Here is a 17,072-nt window from a genome sequence, read left to right as displayed (position 1 = left end):
GGGTTCCCAACTTCCAGGTAGCAGCTGGAGATCTCCAGCCGATAGAGATCAGTTCACCTGGAGAAAATGGCCACTTTAGCAATTGGACTCTATGGCATTGAAGTCCCTCCCGTCCCCAAACCCCACCCTCCTCAGGCTCTGCCCCAAAAACCTCCCGCCGGTGGCGAAGAGGGACCTGGCCACCCTACATCTAGCATCTCAGGCAACACATAAAATGACACACACCGTAAGTCCTTGCATAACGGCTGATACTCACATCCAGTTCACAGATTCGATACTGCCGGGGCTTCCCTTTGCACATGTCCTCCTCAGGAAACCTGCATCCAAAGAGGACACCCACTGAGTAGCCAACCTCTACAATCATCACAGGCTTTGTTCCATTAAATGGTGCAATTAACTATCCCCTAACACGCCACAAATGATTAGATTCCCATAGTACTGTGTTACTGAGAACATAGGGTTGCCAACCTCCAGGTAGTAGCTGGAGATCTCCTGCTGTTACACCTGATCTCCAGCCGATAGAGATCAGTTCTCCTGGAGAAAAGGGCCGCTTTGGCAATTGGACTCTATGGCATTGAAGTCCCTCCCCTCCCCAAACCCCGCCCTCCTCAGGTTGCGCCCTAAAAACCTCCCGTTGGTGGCAAAGAGGGAACTGGCAACCCTATGAGAACAGCACAGCAAAAATTAAACACTTCACTAAGACTATTTATTTACAACATGTATTTTTCCCCTGGCAACTTCCAAGAAAAACTTCAGACTGCAAACAAATTACAAGGGATGTTGCTATTTCTAGCCTGTACTTTTCAGGCCTAACTCCTCTTACATATCTTGATGAAAAAAACAACAACTGGCAAGGCAGCACAGGCTGACAGTTTGGAGAGGGGCCATAATCTCAGTGATGCTGCACGAAGAAGGTCCTCAGTTCAATCCCTCGCATCTCCACTTAAAGGATTCCAGGCAGCAGGTCTTGGGAAAGGCCTTTCTCTGCCTAAGCTGCTGCCAATCAAAGGAGGCAATGGGAACTTGATGGATAGGGTTGCCAACTGCCAGGTACTAGCTGCAGATCTCCTGCTATTACAACTGATCTCCAGCCGATAAAGGTCAGTTCGCCTGGAGAAAATGGCTGCTTTGGCAATTGGGCTCTATGGCATCGAAGTCCCTCCCCTCCCTAAACCCTGTCCTCATCAGGCTCCGACCAAAAAACCTCCCGCCGGTAGCAAAGAGGGACCTGGCAACCCTATGTGTTAAGTCCGCGTGGGGAGGACACACGAGGTCGAGACGGAGTTCCAACAACAACGCGTTTATTGTGAACAGAACTAGAGAATACGGTGAACCGGCCCAGCTAATATGCCCCCCTGGCCGCCCGCAGCCACTCCCCCTCTGATCCATGATAGGGGGAAAACAACCCCCGGGTCGCCAATGGCGCATGCCAGCTTAGGGCCAATGGCACATGCAGGTTTATGATCCTTCGTCAGGGACTCAAGCTCCTAGGTTTTCCCCCGCTTATCGGCCTAACTATATACATACATAACACTATGTATCAGGGAGGGCTTCCTACACCACAGGAAAGCGCCACTGCTAGAGGAATCAATCCACAGGATCCAACCCTGAGACTGAGACCTATAATCTTCATCTCATTGTCAAAAGATTTTGCAGCACTGGGAAGTTGTGACGAATAGCGTGCAAGAGAGGACAATTCCAATCTCTCCACTAATTGTGTTATCAGTTTTTTTTTCCGGAAATGCCGGATTATATCTGAAGATCTGGAATTGGCAGGTGACCCACCGATATCTTGCAGGATAACCTTTGCTAAAAATTATTGGAAAAAAAATATTTGGCTGCAGCAGTGGAAAAAGGGAAGGATTTGGCAAGCGTCCCTAATGAATATGCTGAAATCTCAGCAAGTAGCTGTGATGGACTGTACAAAAAAATAATATCCAAAGCCAGCAGTAAAGAAATATTTTTAGTTGTTCTTAATAAAGGAATTATCTTTCTGTTGCTTTTTCTCAAAGTATGTCATCTCACATCATATGCGGACTCTGCACATGTAGTTAACTGCAGGATAAACGACAGACTTTGGAACCAGTAAAAAGCAAGACTAAAAAGTAATGAGGAGCCCCGTGGCGCAGAGTGTTAAGCTGCAGTACTGCAGTCAAAAGCTCTGCTCACGACCTGAGTTCGATCCCAACGGAAGTTGGTTTCAGGTAGCCGGCTCGAGGTTGACTCAGCCTTCCATCCTTCCGAGGTCGGTGAAATGAGTACCCAGCTTGCTGGGGGTAAAGGGAAGATGACTGGGGAAGGCACTGGCAAACCACCCCGCAAACAAAGTCTGCCTTGGAAACGTCGGGATGTGACGTCACCCCATGGGTCAGGAATGACCCGGTGCTTGCACAGGGGACCTTTACCTTTTTAAAAAGTAATGACCACAGGAGAATTACACAACTTTAAGGGTGACAAAAAGGAAACTGACATTGAATAGAAAGTCTTCATTCCTTGGCTCCATCATCAACCCAAAGGGGGACTGCAGCCAAGAAATCAGAAGGAGATTGAGACTGGGAAGGGCAGCCATGAAGGAGCTAGGAAAGATTCTGAAGTGTAAGGATGTGTCACTGGCCACCAAGATTAGGTTAATTCATGCCATCGTATTCCCTATTACTATGTATGGGTGTGAAAGCTGGACATTGAAGAAAGCTGACAGGAAGAAAGTAGACTCCTTTGAAATGTGGTGTTGGAGGAGAGTGTTACGGATGGCCCAAAAAGCAAATCAGTGGGTTATAGATCAAATCAAGCCTGAACTGACCCTAGAAGCTAAAATGCCTAAACTGAGGCTATCGTATTTTGGTCACATTATATGAGAAGGCAAGAGTCACTGGAAAAGACAGTCATGCTAGGAAAAGTTGAGGGCAGCAGGAAAAGAGGAAGACCCAACAAGAGATGGATTGACTCAATAAAGGAAGCCACAGCCCTCAATTTGCAAGACCTGGGCAAGGCTATCAAAGATGGGTCATTTTGGAGGACGTTGATTCATAGGGTCGCCATGATTCGGAGGCGACTTGACAGCACTTAACACACACACACACACACACACACACACAAAAAGCAAGAAAATTGCTTGGTATTTGATTTTGTTGAGTCACTTTGAGCTTGGGAGAAACAATATTAAAAAAAGATTTAACTAAATAAACAACAGGAAAAGAATATCAGCCATGACAGGGCCTTCTCAATGGTGGTGCCTCACCTGTAGAATTACCTGCCTGTATTGTCTTCAAGGTACCTTCTGCACTGAGTTCTGGTTTTCCAGGTAGAGAATATATTTATTCTCCCAGGTATTTTGCAATTAAGGTGGGGATTTTTTTTAATTATTGGAGGTAAAAGGAGGCCTTTTAACTCCCCTTGGTTTCTTTGCACGTTTATTTGCTGTGTGAATACTTTCCAGATTTCTTGTCAGTGCTGTTTATCATACTGCTATTGTTTTGCTGTAGTTTTAGGTAATTTGTTTGTTATGACTGTATATATTACATCTATATTTGTTAAGTTCATATCCCATAGCATGAATTGGAGAAACTCTGGAGTCATAAATTAGGCTGGTAAAATTAGGCTCGTTTCGGTCGGGGAGGGCGGGCTAGAAACTGAAATAATAAAATTGAAATAATAAAATGTAACTATTTTAAATATAAGTACTTTTCAATATAAGTACCTGAAAGAACAGGTGCCATTCTGGAAAAGTCATTCCCACCTTTATTTATGCTATTTCTTGGTCACTCATTCAACAACAGCAACAATAATGGCAAAAGATTTACAAGATGGTTTCTGCACACACACAAATCAAAGGTACAAAAAGTTCCCTCGCAGATGAGGGACTGCTTGTTTTAAGAAGATGCCTTACATATACTGCATTCTCCCGTCCTTCCCATGCAGGACAGAATTCTTCTTCTAATAAGGCCTGGCCATCCCTAGAAGAGGTTTTCACCTTCCCTCACACACAGCATGGAATCCCTCTTCTTAACTTGCCATTTGTGGAAGAGGCATTCCCTTTTCTCACATAGGAGAGATTGCCACCAGTGGAAGAGGCATTCCCTTCTCACACAGAAGGGAATGTGCCTTTTAAGAAGCCACCCCGTCATGTTTGGAAGAGCCATTTCCCTTTCTCTCACACACAGGAAGGAGAAAAGATCAAGAGTCCAGTAGCACCTTAAAGACTAACACAATTTCTGGCAGGGTATGAACTTCTAATCCGTCTTCTAAGAAGTTACCTGCCATTTGCAGAAGAGGCATTCCCCTTTCTCTCAAACAGGAAAGAACGCTCTTCTAAGAAGAGAAAGCCTTTTCAAAGAGGATAGAGCCTCATAGCCTTCTAAAGGCTTGTTTGTTTTTGTATAAGCTGGAGCCCCCTTTGTCTGATGAGTGCCTTCTTTGCAATTTTGGCTGAATCAGACTACTATGGCTACCCTTCGGGAACTGATCTGCTAGAAGAGGCATTCCTATTCCATTTTCACATGGGAGGGAATGGCTCTTCTAAGAGGATGTTCTGCTGCAACACTGATGGAAGGCATCTCAAAAGCAATAATGTCCTTCCTTCAAAAACCTTATTCACTTTTTTTTGCCAACAAGTTGACTTATGGCTAGCCTGCAAGGTTTTCGAGGCAAGAAATGTTCAGAGGTGGTTTTGCCATTGCCTGGTCCTGGTCACAACCCTGGTGTTCCTTGGAGGTCTCCCATCCAAATACTTACCAGGGTCAACCCTACTTAGCTTCTGAGATCTGATGAGATAAGACTAGCCTGAGCTATGCAGGTTGGGGCAGAAGGCAAACTTTAATTGACATTGAACCAATTAAGACCGACAGTTCTAACCAAATGCAGACATGCACCCCAGTTCTGGATGTTAACTGGAAAGAAGAAGAAGAGGAAGAGGAAGAACAAGAGGAGTTGGTTTTTATATGCCGATTTTCTCTACCACTTAAGGGAGACTCAAACCGGCTAAAATCCCCTTCCCTTCCCCTCCCCACAACAGACACCCTGTGAGGTAGGTGGGGCTGAGAGTGTGACTTGCCCAAGGTCATGAACACATGAACACATGAAGCTGCCTTATACTGAATCAGACCCTCAGTCCATCAAAGTCAGTATTGTCTACTCAAACCAGCAGCGGCTCTCCAGGGTCTCAGGCAGAGGTCTTTCACATCACCTACTTGCCTAGTCCTTTAACTGGAGATGCTGGGGATTGAACCTGGGGCCTTCTGCATGCCAAGCAGATGCTCTACCACTGAGCCACAGACCCTCCCCTCACCCAGCTGGCTTCATGTGTAGGAGTGGGAAATCCAGTTCACCAGATAAGCCTCCACCACTCATGTGGAGGAGTGGGGAATCAAACCTGGTTCTCCAGATCAGAGTCCACCGCTCCAAACCACCACTTTTAACCACTACACCACAATGCCACGCCTTTTAAGCAGAGCCCCCTGTTAAAGTGCCACAATCCAAGCCGCCACGTCCACATATTTAGCTGACTGCAAACTGAAAGGCTCCCAGAGGCACACCCACGGATTTCATAGCCATGGTCTGCTGCCCCTCTTGCGCACACTTACCGGATGCACCGCCTGGTCCGGAATGAAGCTCCATCTCCACAGGTGCTGGAGCAGGCACTCCATGCACCCCAGTGCGTCCATGTCCCGTGGCTCGGCTGGCGCTTGAGGCGGGGCCGTGGGGACAGGCCGGGTCCCAGAGTCCTGCCGTCTGTCCCCTACTTAAAGGAATATGGCAAAGTCACAATTCTCCAAGACGGTCAACAGCTTTGCTTTTGTCTCATGGAAACATCTGTCTCTCGCCGAACCAAGATCTGTTGTTTGCGGGAGGAGCATGCTAGTCTCTGATTTACACAGGCCTCTGGCAAAGCAGCAAAAAAATGCTGAGTCTTGGGGGCACAGAGATTTGGTGTTGGAATAAGGATTCACCAGCTGAACCATGGATTGGTAAGAATATGCCTCTGAAGAATGGTCCTTTGGCAAAGAAATGGCCTAGAAGGCAGCTCAAGAAAGGTTTTCTGCATATTATGTAGGTTTAGGGTTGCCATGTCCTCCCTGGCCAGGGGGGTAGGGTTGCCAACCTCCAGGCGGTGGCAGGAGATCTCCTGCTATTACAATTGTTCTCCAGCCGATAGAGATCAGTTCCCCTAGAGAAAATGGCCACATTGGCAATTGGACTCTATGGCAAGTATACTTGCCATCTGCTTGTTACAAAAGGTTACACGCCTGATTCTGGAACAAATGTTCCATGGAATACACATCTAATCGTTGTGGGGTTGCCAGAATTGATGAAGCTTGAGCGAAATGGGACTAGCTACCAGAAATCCGTCTGCATTTTTGGCATACATGGACAAATGAGAAATTCTTTATATGTTTCCATGTTTATATGTTCCTTGTACTATGTACATTTTGTAAAAATATCTAGCAACTGCTAGAGTGTTTCAGTTATTGATCAGTGTGCTAATACATGTGATTTTTGGCATAATTTTGAGTACTGCTCGTAACTGGTTAGCCATACGTGCTGTTTGTTTTGTTAGACTTATATTGTTGGCTTGAGTTTGTATTTTTGGTTGCGTAACCTCCAGGTAGTGGTTGGAGATCTCCCGCTATTACAACTGATCTCCAGGTGACAGGGATCAGTTCCCCTGGAGAAAATGACTGCTTTGTCAATTGGACTCTATGGCATGGAAGTCCCTCTCCAAACCCCACCCTCCTCAGGCTCCACCCCCAAATTCTCCAGGTATTTCCCAACCCGGAACTGGCAATGCTACCTGGAGACCATGGCCCCCTATCTCTTTCAATGGCACAGGAGAAACGGAGGAGGTCTGTCTTGCAAGCTGCATGCAGTTTTCAGTCCTACCCCCCAAATCTTTAAGACCTTTTCATGCACCAGGCTGAAATGGCCTCTCTCTGAGTGTTTACCTGAATATCTGAAGGACATTCCCAAGGGCCAGAGAGAGGCATATGAATCCTACCAAGCATCCTGGCTCACATGGGATTTAGTGAGCAAGAACAGTTTAAGTATTGTATGAAGACATGCAGAGGGAGGGGATCCCCAGCAAACCAGAGAAGGTGGAAACCTGAAAGGGCCCGTGGCTTAGTGATAGAGCACCTGCTTGTCATGCGGAAGGTCCCAGTTTCAATCCCCGACACCTCTAGTTAAGAGGATCGGGCAGGAGGTGATGTGAAAGATTTCTGCCTGGACCCTGGAGAGCAGCTGCAAATCTGAGTAGACCATACTGACTTCAACGGACCAGTCATCTGACACTGGCTAAGGCAGCTTAAATAAGGGTAGAGGACCTCACCAGTAGAGGACCTGCTTTCCATGAAGAAAGTCTCAGGTTCAATCCCCAGCATCTCCAGTTAAGAGTGATGCAAAAGACCTCTACCTAAGACCCTGGACAGCTGCTGCCAGTCTGAGCAGGCAATGGTCTTTTATGCATGGGAGTTTTACCTGGGGTTCGAGGCTCTCTTGACCCACACTTTTCTGTTCCAAATCCTAAAAATGCTAAGCATGTTGTTGTTTACCCTGGAGAAAGTCCTGGGGTTTCCAGAGTACTGTAGAATCACCAGCAGAATTCCGGAAGTGTCTGAGTCCCGCCCCTTGGAAACACTGCTTTGTAATTGGCTGTAGTGCTTACTGTGAGAAAAACATCACACGCACACCCAGCTCCCCTCTCCCACATTTTGGCTTATGCATGGAAAAGGGGACGATGTGACCCAGGCTGATCTCTGGGGAGATCGAAGAATCACATTACAACAGGATCGGGAAGACCCAGACATTGTGCAGGCTGGGCACAAAGTCATCTCTAAGGGACAGAAAACTCACGCATAACCGCAACAAAAAAACGAGTCGGACCAGCGGAGAAAGTAAGTCAAAGTGCCCATGCTTAAAAGACCAATAGTAACCTTGGTGGGCCAATGCTGATTCAGTATCAGGCAGCTTCATGCGTTCAAGGAATGGTGGGGAGTCATGAAACCGCACTGGAGGTAGCAATGTCCATCATGCATCCCCTTGCATAAAGACAAGCGCTGTCCAATGATAAAGCAGTGTCCAGCACATTACAAAGTCCTCAGGTTTGCCACAAGGACTTTCAATCAGATGTCCATTGCAGGTTCTCCACTCGGAACACAATTCACAAGAGCAGGGGAAGATCTGATTCATCCTGAGACCAAGGGAGATGGGGCTTAAGCCTTCCCCCACCTGTGCCATTTTCTTGACCTAAAACAGCCTGGGGTCAATGTTTGCTCTGTTGGGGGCTTCATGGGTACCAATGGGGTACATATAGGATTCCACAATGGGGCAATAAGTGGGCCCTGGGGCTGTTTCAACAGAGGACAATGGAGTGGGGGGAATACGTAAGCACTCTCCCCACACACACACTCTGGCATTTTATGCATGACTGTTCCCCTTGGTTTTGATTATGCTTGCTGTTTCCGACCGTCAGAGGTCGGAAACAGCATGCTCTCCCACCCCCCGCGTTTTCCCCACATTTTCAAATTCGAGATAAAACAGGTCTCTGAAAATGTGGGCAAAACGTGGGGAAACACGGGGACACGCAGAGGGAGAGCAAGGCGACATCTGATGGTTGGAAACAGCATGCATAAATCAAAACAAAGACCCAAAGCTGTCGGAGGGGTGACCACGAGGGAAACAACCATGCATAAAAGGTCTCTGTGTTCCCAATCTGAATTGGGCCCCCAGCTGGTTTGCCAACCTCCAGGTGCAGCTTGGAGATCTCCCGGAATTACAACTCATCTCCAGACTACAGAGATAAATTCCTCTGGAGGAAATGTCTTGTTTTGGAGCTTGGACTCTGTGGCTCTGTTATATCCCACTGAGGTCATTTTCCCTTTTCAAACCTCACCTTCCCCAGGCTCCGCTCCCAAATCTCCAGGAATTTCACACCCTGGAATTGGCAACCCTAGCCCAGGCACCTGGAATTATGTTCCTAGCAGAGAACTCCAGATGCACGTCTAACTGAACATCTTCCCGGCCGAACCAGATGCGACCGAGGGGTTTTGTAACGGGTCCTGAGGCCCTCAGAGAGACTTCAGGCTCCAGAAATCCAACTCCCCCACCCCAGCCAGGCAGCTTCTCTCATTGCCTACGTCATTTTTGTTTCTGTTTTGTATCCCTTTCACTCGCCTGGTTAAATTCTGGATGTTCTTCCCGCTGTCTGCTTTACCTCTTCCCAGACTTTTGGAATGGAACCTTACAACCTTTTTTTTTGAGGTGCAGAACGAAACACAGACAGACAGACACCCAAAGGCACCTTCCAAATATATGTTTTTAGAGAAGGGAAACTGGAGGGAGATACCCCCACGGCCCCACTCCAATCAAAAATATCCAGATGCAGATTTGGAAGTGGGCTGGGGTGCCTCATCCTCAGAGCCCCGGATGGGAGAGGGACTACCTCTGTTTATGAAGGAAAGGTCAAAAGAATTAAATATTTATCGCTGGACTAAGCAACCGCTAACAACAAGAACAAAGCATGGCGAATGTAGGACGAAGGGGGTGGGTTTGACCACTGGAAGGAGAGACGAATGAGGCAGGACCGGGAGAGAGAGACAGAAAGAGAGGGAGGCCACCACAGAAAGAAGGGCGAAGCAGAGCAGGCAAAGGGGGCTGGGCCCCCTTTCTTGCACCAAATCCCCCCCATGCAGGATCTCTTGGCTGCATTAGCATCCCTCTGGCTGAAGAAAATCAGCTGTAGGTAGGGTTGCCATCTCAAGGTTGGGAAAGACCTGGAGATTTTTGGGGCAGAGCTTGAGGAGGGTGGGGTTTGGGGAGGGGAGGGACTTCAACGCCATAGAGTCCAATAGCCAAAGCGGCCATTTTCTCCAGGTAAACTGATCTCTATCGGCTGGAGATCAGTTGTAACAGCAGGAGATCTCCAGCTACTACCTGGAGGTTGGCAACCCTAGCTGTAGGTAGGGTTGCCAACTGCCAGGTAGTAGCAGGAGATCTCCTGCTATTTCAACTGATTTCCAGCCGATAGAGATCAGTTTACCTGGAGAAAATGGCCGCTTTGGCTATTGGACTCTATGGCACTGAAGTCCCTCCCCTCCCCAAACCCTGCCCTCTTCAGACTCCGCCCCCAAAATATCCCACCGGTTGAGAAAAGGGACCTGGCAACCCTAGCTGTAGGTGAAGTGGGTCCACTTAGCCCAGCTTCCTGTTTCCAACAGGGGTCAGCCGGATGCCCCAATGGGAAGGACGCAAGCAAGGCAGGAAGGCAAAAGCGCCCCCCCTGCTCTTTGTTCCAAAGATCGGCTATCGCTGGACACGGGGGATCCATGGTTCTATCCTTGTTAATATTAGCCTCCCATTTTTGAAATGGCACAGTGCTGAATTCGTGGGATCCAAACAAGCTGGGGTCAGCCATCCCAGCATCCTGCCTCCAACTGTGGTCTACCACTTGAACGGATGGGCCTCCTCTGCTGTTTATTCTGCATGTGGTACACAGAGGTAGACTGCCTCTACATATAGGTCTTATAGGTCTTTTATGTAGGATTGCCAACCTCCAGGTACTAGCTGGAGATCTCCTGCTATTACAACTGATCTCCAGCCGATTCAGATCAGTTCACCTGGAGAAATTGGCCTCCGTGGGGTACAATTCCATAGAGGCCAAAGCATCCATTTTCTTCAGGGGAACTGATCTCTCTAGTCTGGAAATGAGCTGTAATTCCGAGAGAACCCCAGATCTCACCTGGAGGCTGGCATCCCTAGCAGCAGCAGCAGAAGAGTTGTTTTTTAATTGCCGACTTTCTAGGGTTGCCAACCTCCAGGTGGTGGCTGCTAGTACAACTGATCTCCAGCCAATAGAGATCAGTTCCCCTGGAGTAAATGGCCGCTTTGGCAATTGGACTCTATGGCATTGAAGTCCCCTCCCCAAATCCTTATCAGGAAAACCTCCCGTCGGTAGCGTAGAGGGACCTGGCAACCCTGCAACTTCCTCTACCACTTAAGGAATCAAACTGGCTTACAGTCGCCTTCCCTTCCCCTCCCCACAACAGACACCCTGTGAGGTAGATGGGGCGGAGATAATGTGACTTGCCCAAGGTCACCCAGCTGGCTTCACGTGGAGGAGTGGGGGAAACCAACCTGGTTCACCAGATTAGCCTCTGCCGCTCATGTGGAGGAGCAGGGGAATCAAACCCGGTTCTCTGGATCAGAGTCCACCGCTCCAAACTACCACTTTTAACCACCACACCACGGCAAAGGAGGGCCATTCCTTCAAGTGGCACAGCCCCGCTTTGCACACAGACAGGCTGAGTTCCTGCCCCTGGCATCCCCAGTTAAGGTGATCTCGGTTAGCAGATGGCTTTTTCTGCTTGAGACCCTTCAGAGTCGCTGCTAGTCTGAAAACATAAGGCTCAACAGCCTGAATAAGGCAATAATGAGGCAAACTCCCACGGTTTCCTTTCCTTTATCCCTTAGAACCTCCTTGATCCATTGATCTTGAGCAGCGTAAATCTAATGTTTGAGGGATTTAAGGGCTGAAATAAATCTTGCCACTGACAATGTAGCCTTGGGATCCCTGTCACTTAATAAAAAAGGCATTATGTCAGACACAGAGGCATTGGATTTGTATGTTAAAAGGGGAGAGATATAACGTGATCGAAGTTCCTCGTAGAAGCGACATTCCAAGAGGGCATGGAGCTAATGACTCAATAGAGCCAGAAGAGCAAGGACAGGTCCTGCCTGGGTATGGTGTATTCAAAATCCTGCCCTGCATAACCATGGAGGGGTTTGCATTCAGTCTAGCTAAACAGAAGGCTCTAGAAAAACGAGGGGTTGTCAAATAATAAGTATAAGCGGGCAAACCACATGGTGGTGGTATTCCGAAAAACTGAGATGAACAAACGCGGCGAGCACGAAAAGTAGTGCTGTTATAATCAAGCTCTTTAATGTGCTCTTTAATTTTGGTGAAAGGGTCAGTTTTCCCAAGATCTAATATCCTGCAAGAAGCCCAACAATGACAATTTCTCATCTAAGATTTTTTTGCCATGAGGATTTAAAAGGGTTGTGCTTCAGAGAAGCTAGGAGCCCCTCGGTGCTAAAGCACACCTTAAAGTTGTAACTTTAAGGCCATGCCCTGGCTTCGAGCAACATTTGGCCAAACTCGGAGCGAAGGGCAACGTCAGCACTCCCATGGTTTCCAGGAAGGGTTGGGCTCCAGCGGTTCCCCTGCTTTAGGAACAACACAAAGCTTAATTTACTTCATGTGTCTGCAGAAGCGCATTCCCAAACCCTCCCATAGTTCCATGGAAATCCAGCGGGAGTCCAGAGAGTCCCCGGGGCTTGGCTGCCGACCCCTCCCAACACTGGCCGGGTTTAATGAACTCAGGCTGAAGGAGAGGATAAACACGGGTGGCTGGAGGACCAGGGAAGAACAGCCTGAGCGCGACCCCCACACAGAGGGGAGACAGGCCAAGTTTCTCGGGCCGCAAGCCGGGTGCTCAGCTGGGGGTCTCCAAGCAACTCTCCCAAGGAGAGGAAAGCCATCTTCAGAGGGGAGGGGGATTAACCCACCAAGTTGGTCCCCTCCCTACAAAATCCTTAAGAGATGCACGAAGAGGCCCTTGAAAGCAAGAATCGATTATCCCTAAGGCTGTGCTTTCTCCCAGATCGTTTGTGCAACTAGGAGAGGTCCTGTGGCAATAGGGTTGCCAACCTCCAGGTGGTGGCTGGAGATCTCCCGCTATTACAACTGATCTCCAGGCAACAGAGATTAGTTACCCTAGAGAAAACTGCCGCTTTGGCAACTGGACTCTATGGCCATTTATGCAGGGTCGATTCTGCTCCTCGCTCAATGCTGATTTTTTAAATCCAACCTTTAAAACAACCATTCACAGTCCTGATGCAAGAGGAGAAAGTCAAACAAATTCCACCCCCCACCTCGCCTGCTCCTTCTTTCTGTTTCTTCGTTTACATAGACATTAGCAATAGTCATTTGCATAGCTAAGCCATGGCTGGGATTCTGCATGCTTCCTTCAGTGAATGCTTCGATGTGGGGGCGGAGCAAATAAAAAAGATTCTGTTAAAGGGGCTCTTAAGAAATGAGAAGCAGGTATGCAGTGGCTTCGCAGTGACGGTTCAGCGTGAAGAAATTTAAAAAAATATGTGGGGTGCTTCAGCCTGGAACGAGCTGCTATTTAGCGAGCATAAACAGCCTTTGGCATTGAAGTCCCTCTCCTCACCAAACCCCACCCTACTCAAGCTCTTCCCCCATAATCTCCAGGTATTTCGCAACCTGGAGCTGGCAACCCTACGTGGCAAGGAGACCTTCTTCCACAACCTGAACTTACAGAGAACCACAATCCCTCCAGGTATTTCCCAACCTGGAGCTAGCAACCCTACTGCTGGATCATTTGAGCTGCCCTTTTCCTGTTCCATGATATCCTTTTGAGCCTGGATTAACATTGGCGAGATGGGCACATGGTTGTTGTGTCCCTTCAGCCCTGCCTCAAACAACAGTGTATTAATACTCTGTGCCATGCCTTAAACACAGGTGTGCCAGAGAGAAGATGCACCCGCTGCCATGCCCATCAAAGATTTAATTGATAGGGACCCGGGGGGGGGGGTAGGTGAGCCCCAAAGAAAAACAGCACAAGCACCTCACACTACGAAAACTCTTTTTAAAAGGCATCCCCAAAAGGCAAGGATAAAGGGACAGAAATTTGCCAGGGACGGGGAACAGACAAAAGGGACTCTCTCCAGAAAATATTGGGTCATCTGGAGTATTTTTCCCAGTTCCACAGTAAGACCACATCTTGCACTAAATGATCTGCCAGTATTATAGTTGGTTGGCTGGAAAGGAGGCTGAAGGGCTGAACAAACACTCGACTCATATATAAGAATATCAAAATGAATGATATGGAATAACTTTAAACAGATACAGTTCAGATTTTGGCTGAAAGAAGAAGAATTGGTTTTTATACCCTGCTTTTCTCTGCCTTTAAGGAGTCCCAAAGCAGACACCCTGTGAGGTAGGTGGGGCTGAGAGAGTTCAGAGAAAGCTGTGACTAGCCCAAGGTCACCCAGCAGGCTTCATGTGAAGGAGTGGGGAAACCAACCCAGTTCACCAGATTAGAGTCTGTTGCTCATGTGGAGGAGTGGGGAATCAAATCCGGTTCTCCAGATTAGAGTCCGCTGCTCTTAACCACTACACCATGCTGGCTCTCTAAGAGTTACAAGCATCTTACTAACAAAAGAAAAAATTTTGATGTTTTCTCTCTCTCTCTCTCTCTCTCTCTCTCTCTCTCTCTCTCTCTCATCTCCCTCATATATCTTAAACATCATAAATTTAACAAAAGGTCACCCAATCCTTTTGAAATGAATGTTTGGTTTTCTCGGGCTGGAAGTTAGTTTGGACATTTCAGCCCATTTCTAAATCTTGACTATCCCTTCTTCCAGTGCTGTTTTTTTCTTTTACGATGACACTATTTATTTGCTGCCAGGGTTTTGGCTACAGATAGTAAATTCCAAAATTTCTTGTAATCCTACAAAAGCCATCCAAGAATCCAAGGAAAATACTCAGCGGATTATCTGACAAAGCCTGGAGCATCTTCTGGCTAATGCTGCATAAAACCTTCTTCCAGAAAGTCTGGATCTTGGGATGTTCCCATCATATATGTAAGAAACTGGCTTTGGTTTGATGCAGTTTCCAAGTGCAGTCCATTTAATATCAACAAAGTGGTGAACTTGGGGAAGAAGCCGATGTCAGTACAGCAGAATGGTAGGAACGACAGAAGAAGAGTTGGTTTTTATATGCTGACTTTCTCTACCACTTAAGGGAGATTCAAACCAGCTTACAATCACCTTCCCTTCCCCTCCCCACAACAGACACCCTATAAGGTAGGTGAGGCTGAGAGAGTGTGACTAGCCCAAGGTCATCCAGCTGGCTTCATGTGGAGGAGTGGGGAAACAAATCCAGTTCAACAGATTAGCCTCTGCTGCTCATGTGGAGGAGTGGGGAATGAAACTCGGTTCTCCAGATTAGAGTCCACTGCTCCAAACCACCACTCTTAACCACTACACCATGCTGGCTTTGGGTTTCCGTTGGAGAGAAAAGCCGGTTATAAATAAAGTAAATAAATACTCTGTCTTTCTGTTGTTTCACAGTGACCTTTTAGACATGGCTGTTTCCCTCGCCATCACCCCTCCGACGACTTCGGCTCTTTGTGTTGTCTATGCATGCCGTTTCCGACCATCAGAGATCGCCTCGCTCTCCCCTTGCACTTCACCCGCATTTTGCCCACTTTTTCAGGGACCTGTTTTATTTTGAATTTGAAAACAGGCAAAACATGGGGAAACGCAGGGGGAGAACAAGGCGACCTCTGACGGTCAAAAACGGCATGCATAATCAAAACAAAGACCTGAAGCCATCCGAGGGGTCATCACGAGGGAAACAGCTATGCATAAAAGACCAAGGAGCCAGTGTGGTGTAGTGGTCAAGAGCGGTGGTTTGGAGTGGTGGACTCTAATTTTGAGAACCGGGTTTGATTTCCCGCTCCTCCACATGAAGCCAGCTGGGTGACCTTGGGCTAGTCACAGTTCTCTTCGAGCTCTCTCAGCCCCACCTACCTCAAAGGGTGCCTGTTGTGGGGAGGGGAAGGTGATTGTAAGCCGGTTTGATTCTTCCTTAAGTGGTAGAGAAAGTCGGCGTATAAAAACCAACTCTTTGTCTTCTCCTTCATTGACTTACAATCAGGTGCTCTATTCCTGGCCACTTCTGGATATCAGCCTCTTCTAACTGCACATATTCCCCCACCCCATCCGCAAGTAACCACTTCCTGTTTATCTGGTGTTCCAAGCAAGATTCTGGCCATTGGAAAGGCAGTGGGGGGAATCATAATTCATACAGGAAGCGACTGGAATCTGCCTGGAGGGGTTGTGAACATACAATGCTGCTGTATTCTGAGTCAGCCCTCTGGTCCATCCAGCTCTGTATTGACTCCTCAAACTGTCAGCGGATCTCTTGGGTCTCTGGCCTTTCCCAGCATCTGCACTGAACTGGGACTCCCCCCACCCCCCAAAACAAAGTATGCGCTCTGCCACTGAGATCTGGCTCAACCCTCAGAGGAACAGAGCTGTGGAGTTTTGCTCGTGAACCCACCGACTTGCGCCATTAGACGTCGAGGGTCTTTGCTGTCCCAGTGTTATCTAACAGACGGCTGCTTTCCAAGGTCTCTGGCGAAAAGCAAACAGGATTTGTGTCCTCTTACCTCCGACTTACCTGAACAGCACAGGGCAAAGCCAGCCAGACAAACAGAAGCACCATCCAGGGAAAGCCATTCCTGTGAGAAAGTAAAATGTGCCTGTTGAAATTAAAAGTTCCAAAATTGTTTCTGGGAACTGCAGGGTGCCTCTATTAGTACCTCGATGCTGTCTATTTATAAGGTTTCAGAAATAATTTTTATGATTATTTATACATACTCCGTTTTTCTCCCCAATGGGTACTCAAAGAGGCTCACAGTATCACTCTCCCATAGGGTTCCCAACCGCCAGGTGGTGGCTGGATATCTCCCGCTATTACAACTGATCTCCAGGTGACAGAGATCAGTTCACCTGAAGAAAATGGCTGCTTTGGAAGGTAGACTCTAGGGCATTATACCCCATCGAAGTCGCTCCCCTCCCCAACCCCTGCCCTCCTCAGGTTCCACCCCCAAACTCTCCAGGTATTTTCCAACTTGGAGCTGGCAACCCCCCTCTCCCCTCCTCAATTTTGTCTTCTTAACAGCCCTGTGAGGTAGGTTTGGCTGGCAGAGTGACATGCCCAAGGTCATCTAGCAAGCTTCCATGGCTAAATGGGGCTTGTTTAATCCTAACAACAGCAACCCCATGAGGTAGGTTAGGCTGAAAGAGAATGACGGGCCCAAGGTTACCCAGCAGGCTTCCATGGTACAATGGGGGTTACATTATCCTCATGACAAAACTGTGAGGTAGGTTAGGTTGAGAGAGTGACTGGGCCAAGGTCACCTAGCAAACTTTCATGGCAGGGTGGGGGATTCGTACCTGGGTCTCCCAGATCCTAGCCCTTCATTCTA

The 17,072-nt window shown here is 47.9% G+C and overlaps 1 protein-coding gene across 1 annotated transcript in view; it reads right to left on the bottom strand.

The window, feature by feature from the left end:
* Positions 1–16,317, bottom strand: part of ADAMTSL5 (ADAMTS like 5) — a 33,494-nt gene extending 17,177 nt beyond the window's left edge. Inside the window, exons 1-3 of the mRNA XM_056844682.1 lie at positions 16,262–16,317; positions 5,580–5,734; positions 257–317 (exon numbers count right to left, since the gene is read on the bottom strand). Of these exons, the coding sequence (XP_056700660.1) occupies positions 257–317; positions 5,580–5,734; positions 16,262–16,306 (261 nt within the window). The 5' untranslated portion in view covers positions 16,307–16,317. The remainder of the gene's footprint in view (positions 1–256; positions 318–5,579; positions 5,735–16,261) is intronic.
* Between the last annotated feature and the right edge of the window lie 755 nt (positions 16,318–17,072).

Source organism: Euleptes europaea, chromosome 2 (genome assembly GCF_029931775.1).
Source record: "Euleptes europaea isolate rEulEur1 chromosome 2, rEulEur1.hap1, whole genome shotgun sequence".
Lineage (NCBI taxonomy): Eukaryota > Metazoa > Chordata > Lepidosauria > Squamata > Sphaerodactylidae > Euleptes > Euleptes europaea.
Note: the sequence above shows the minus strand (reverse complement) of the source record. Positions and strands in the feature narration are given on the sequence as shown.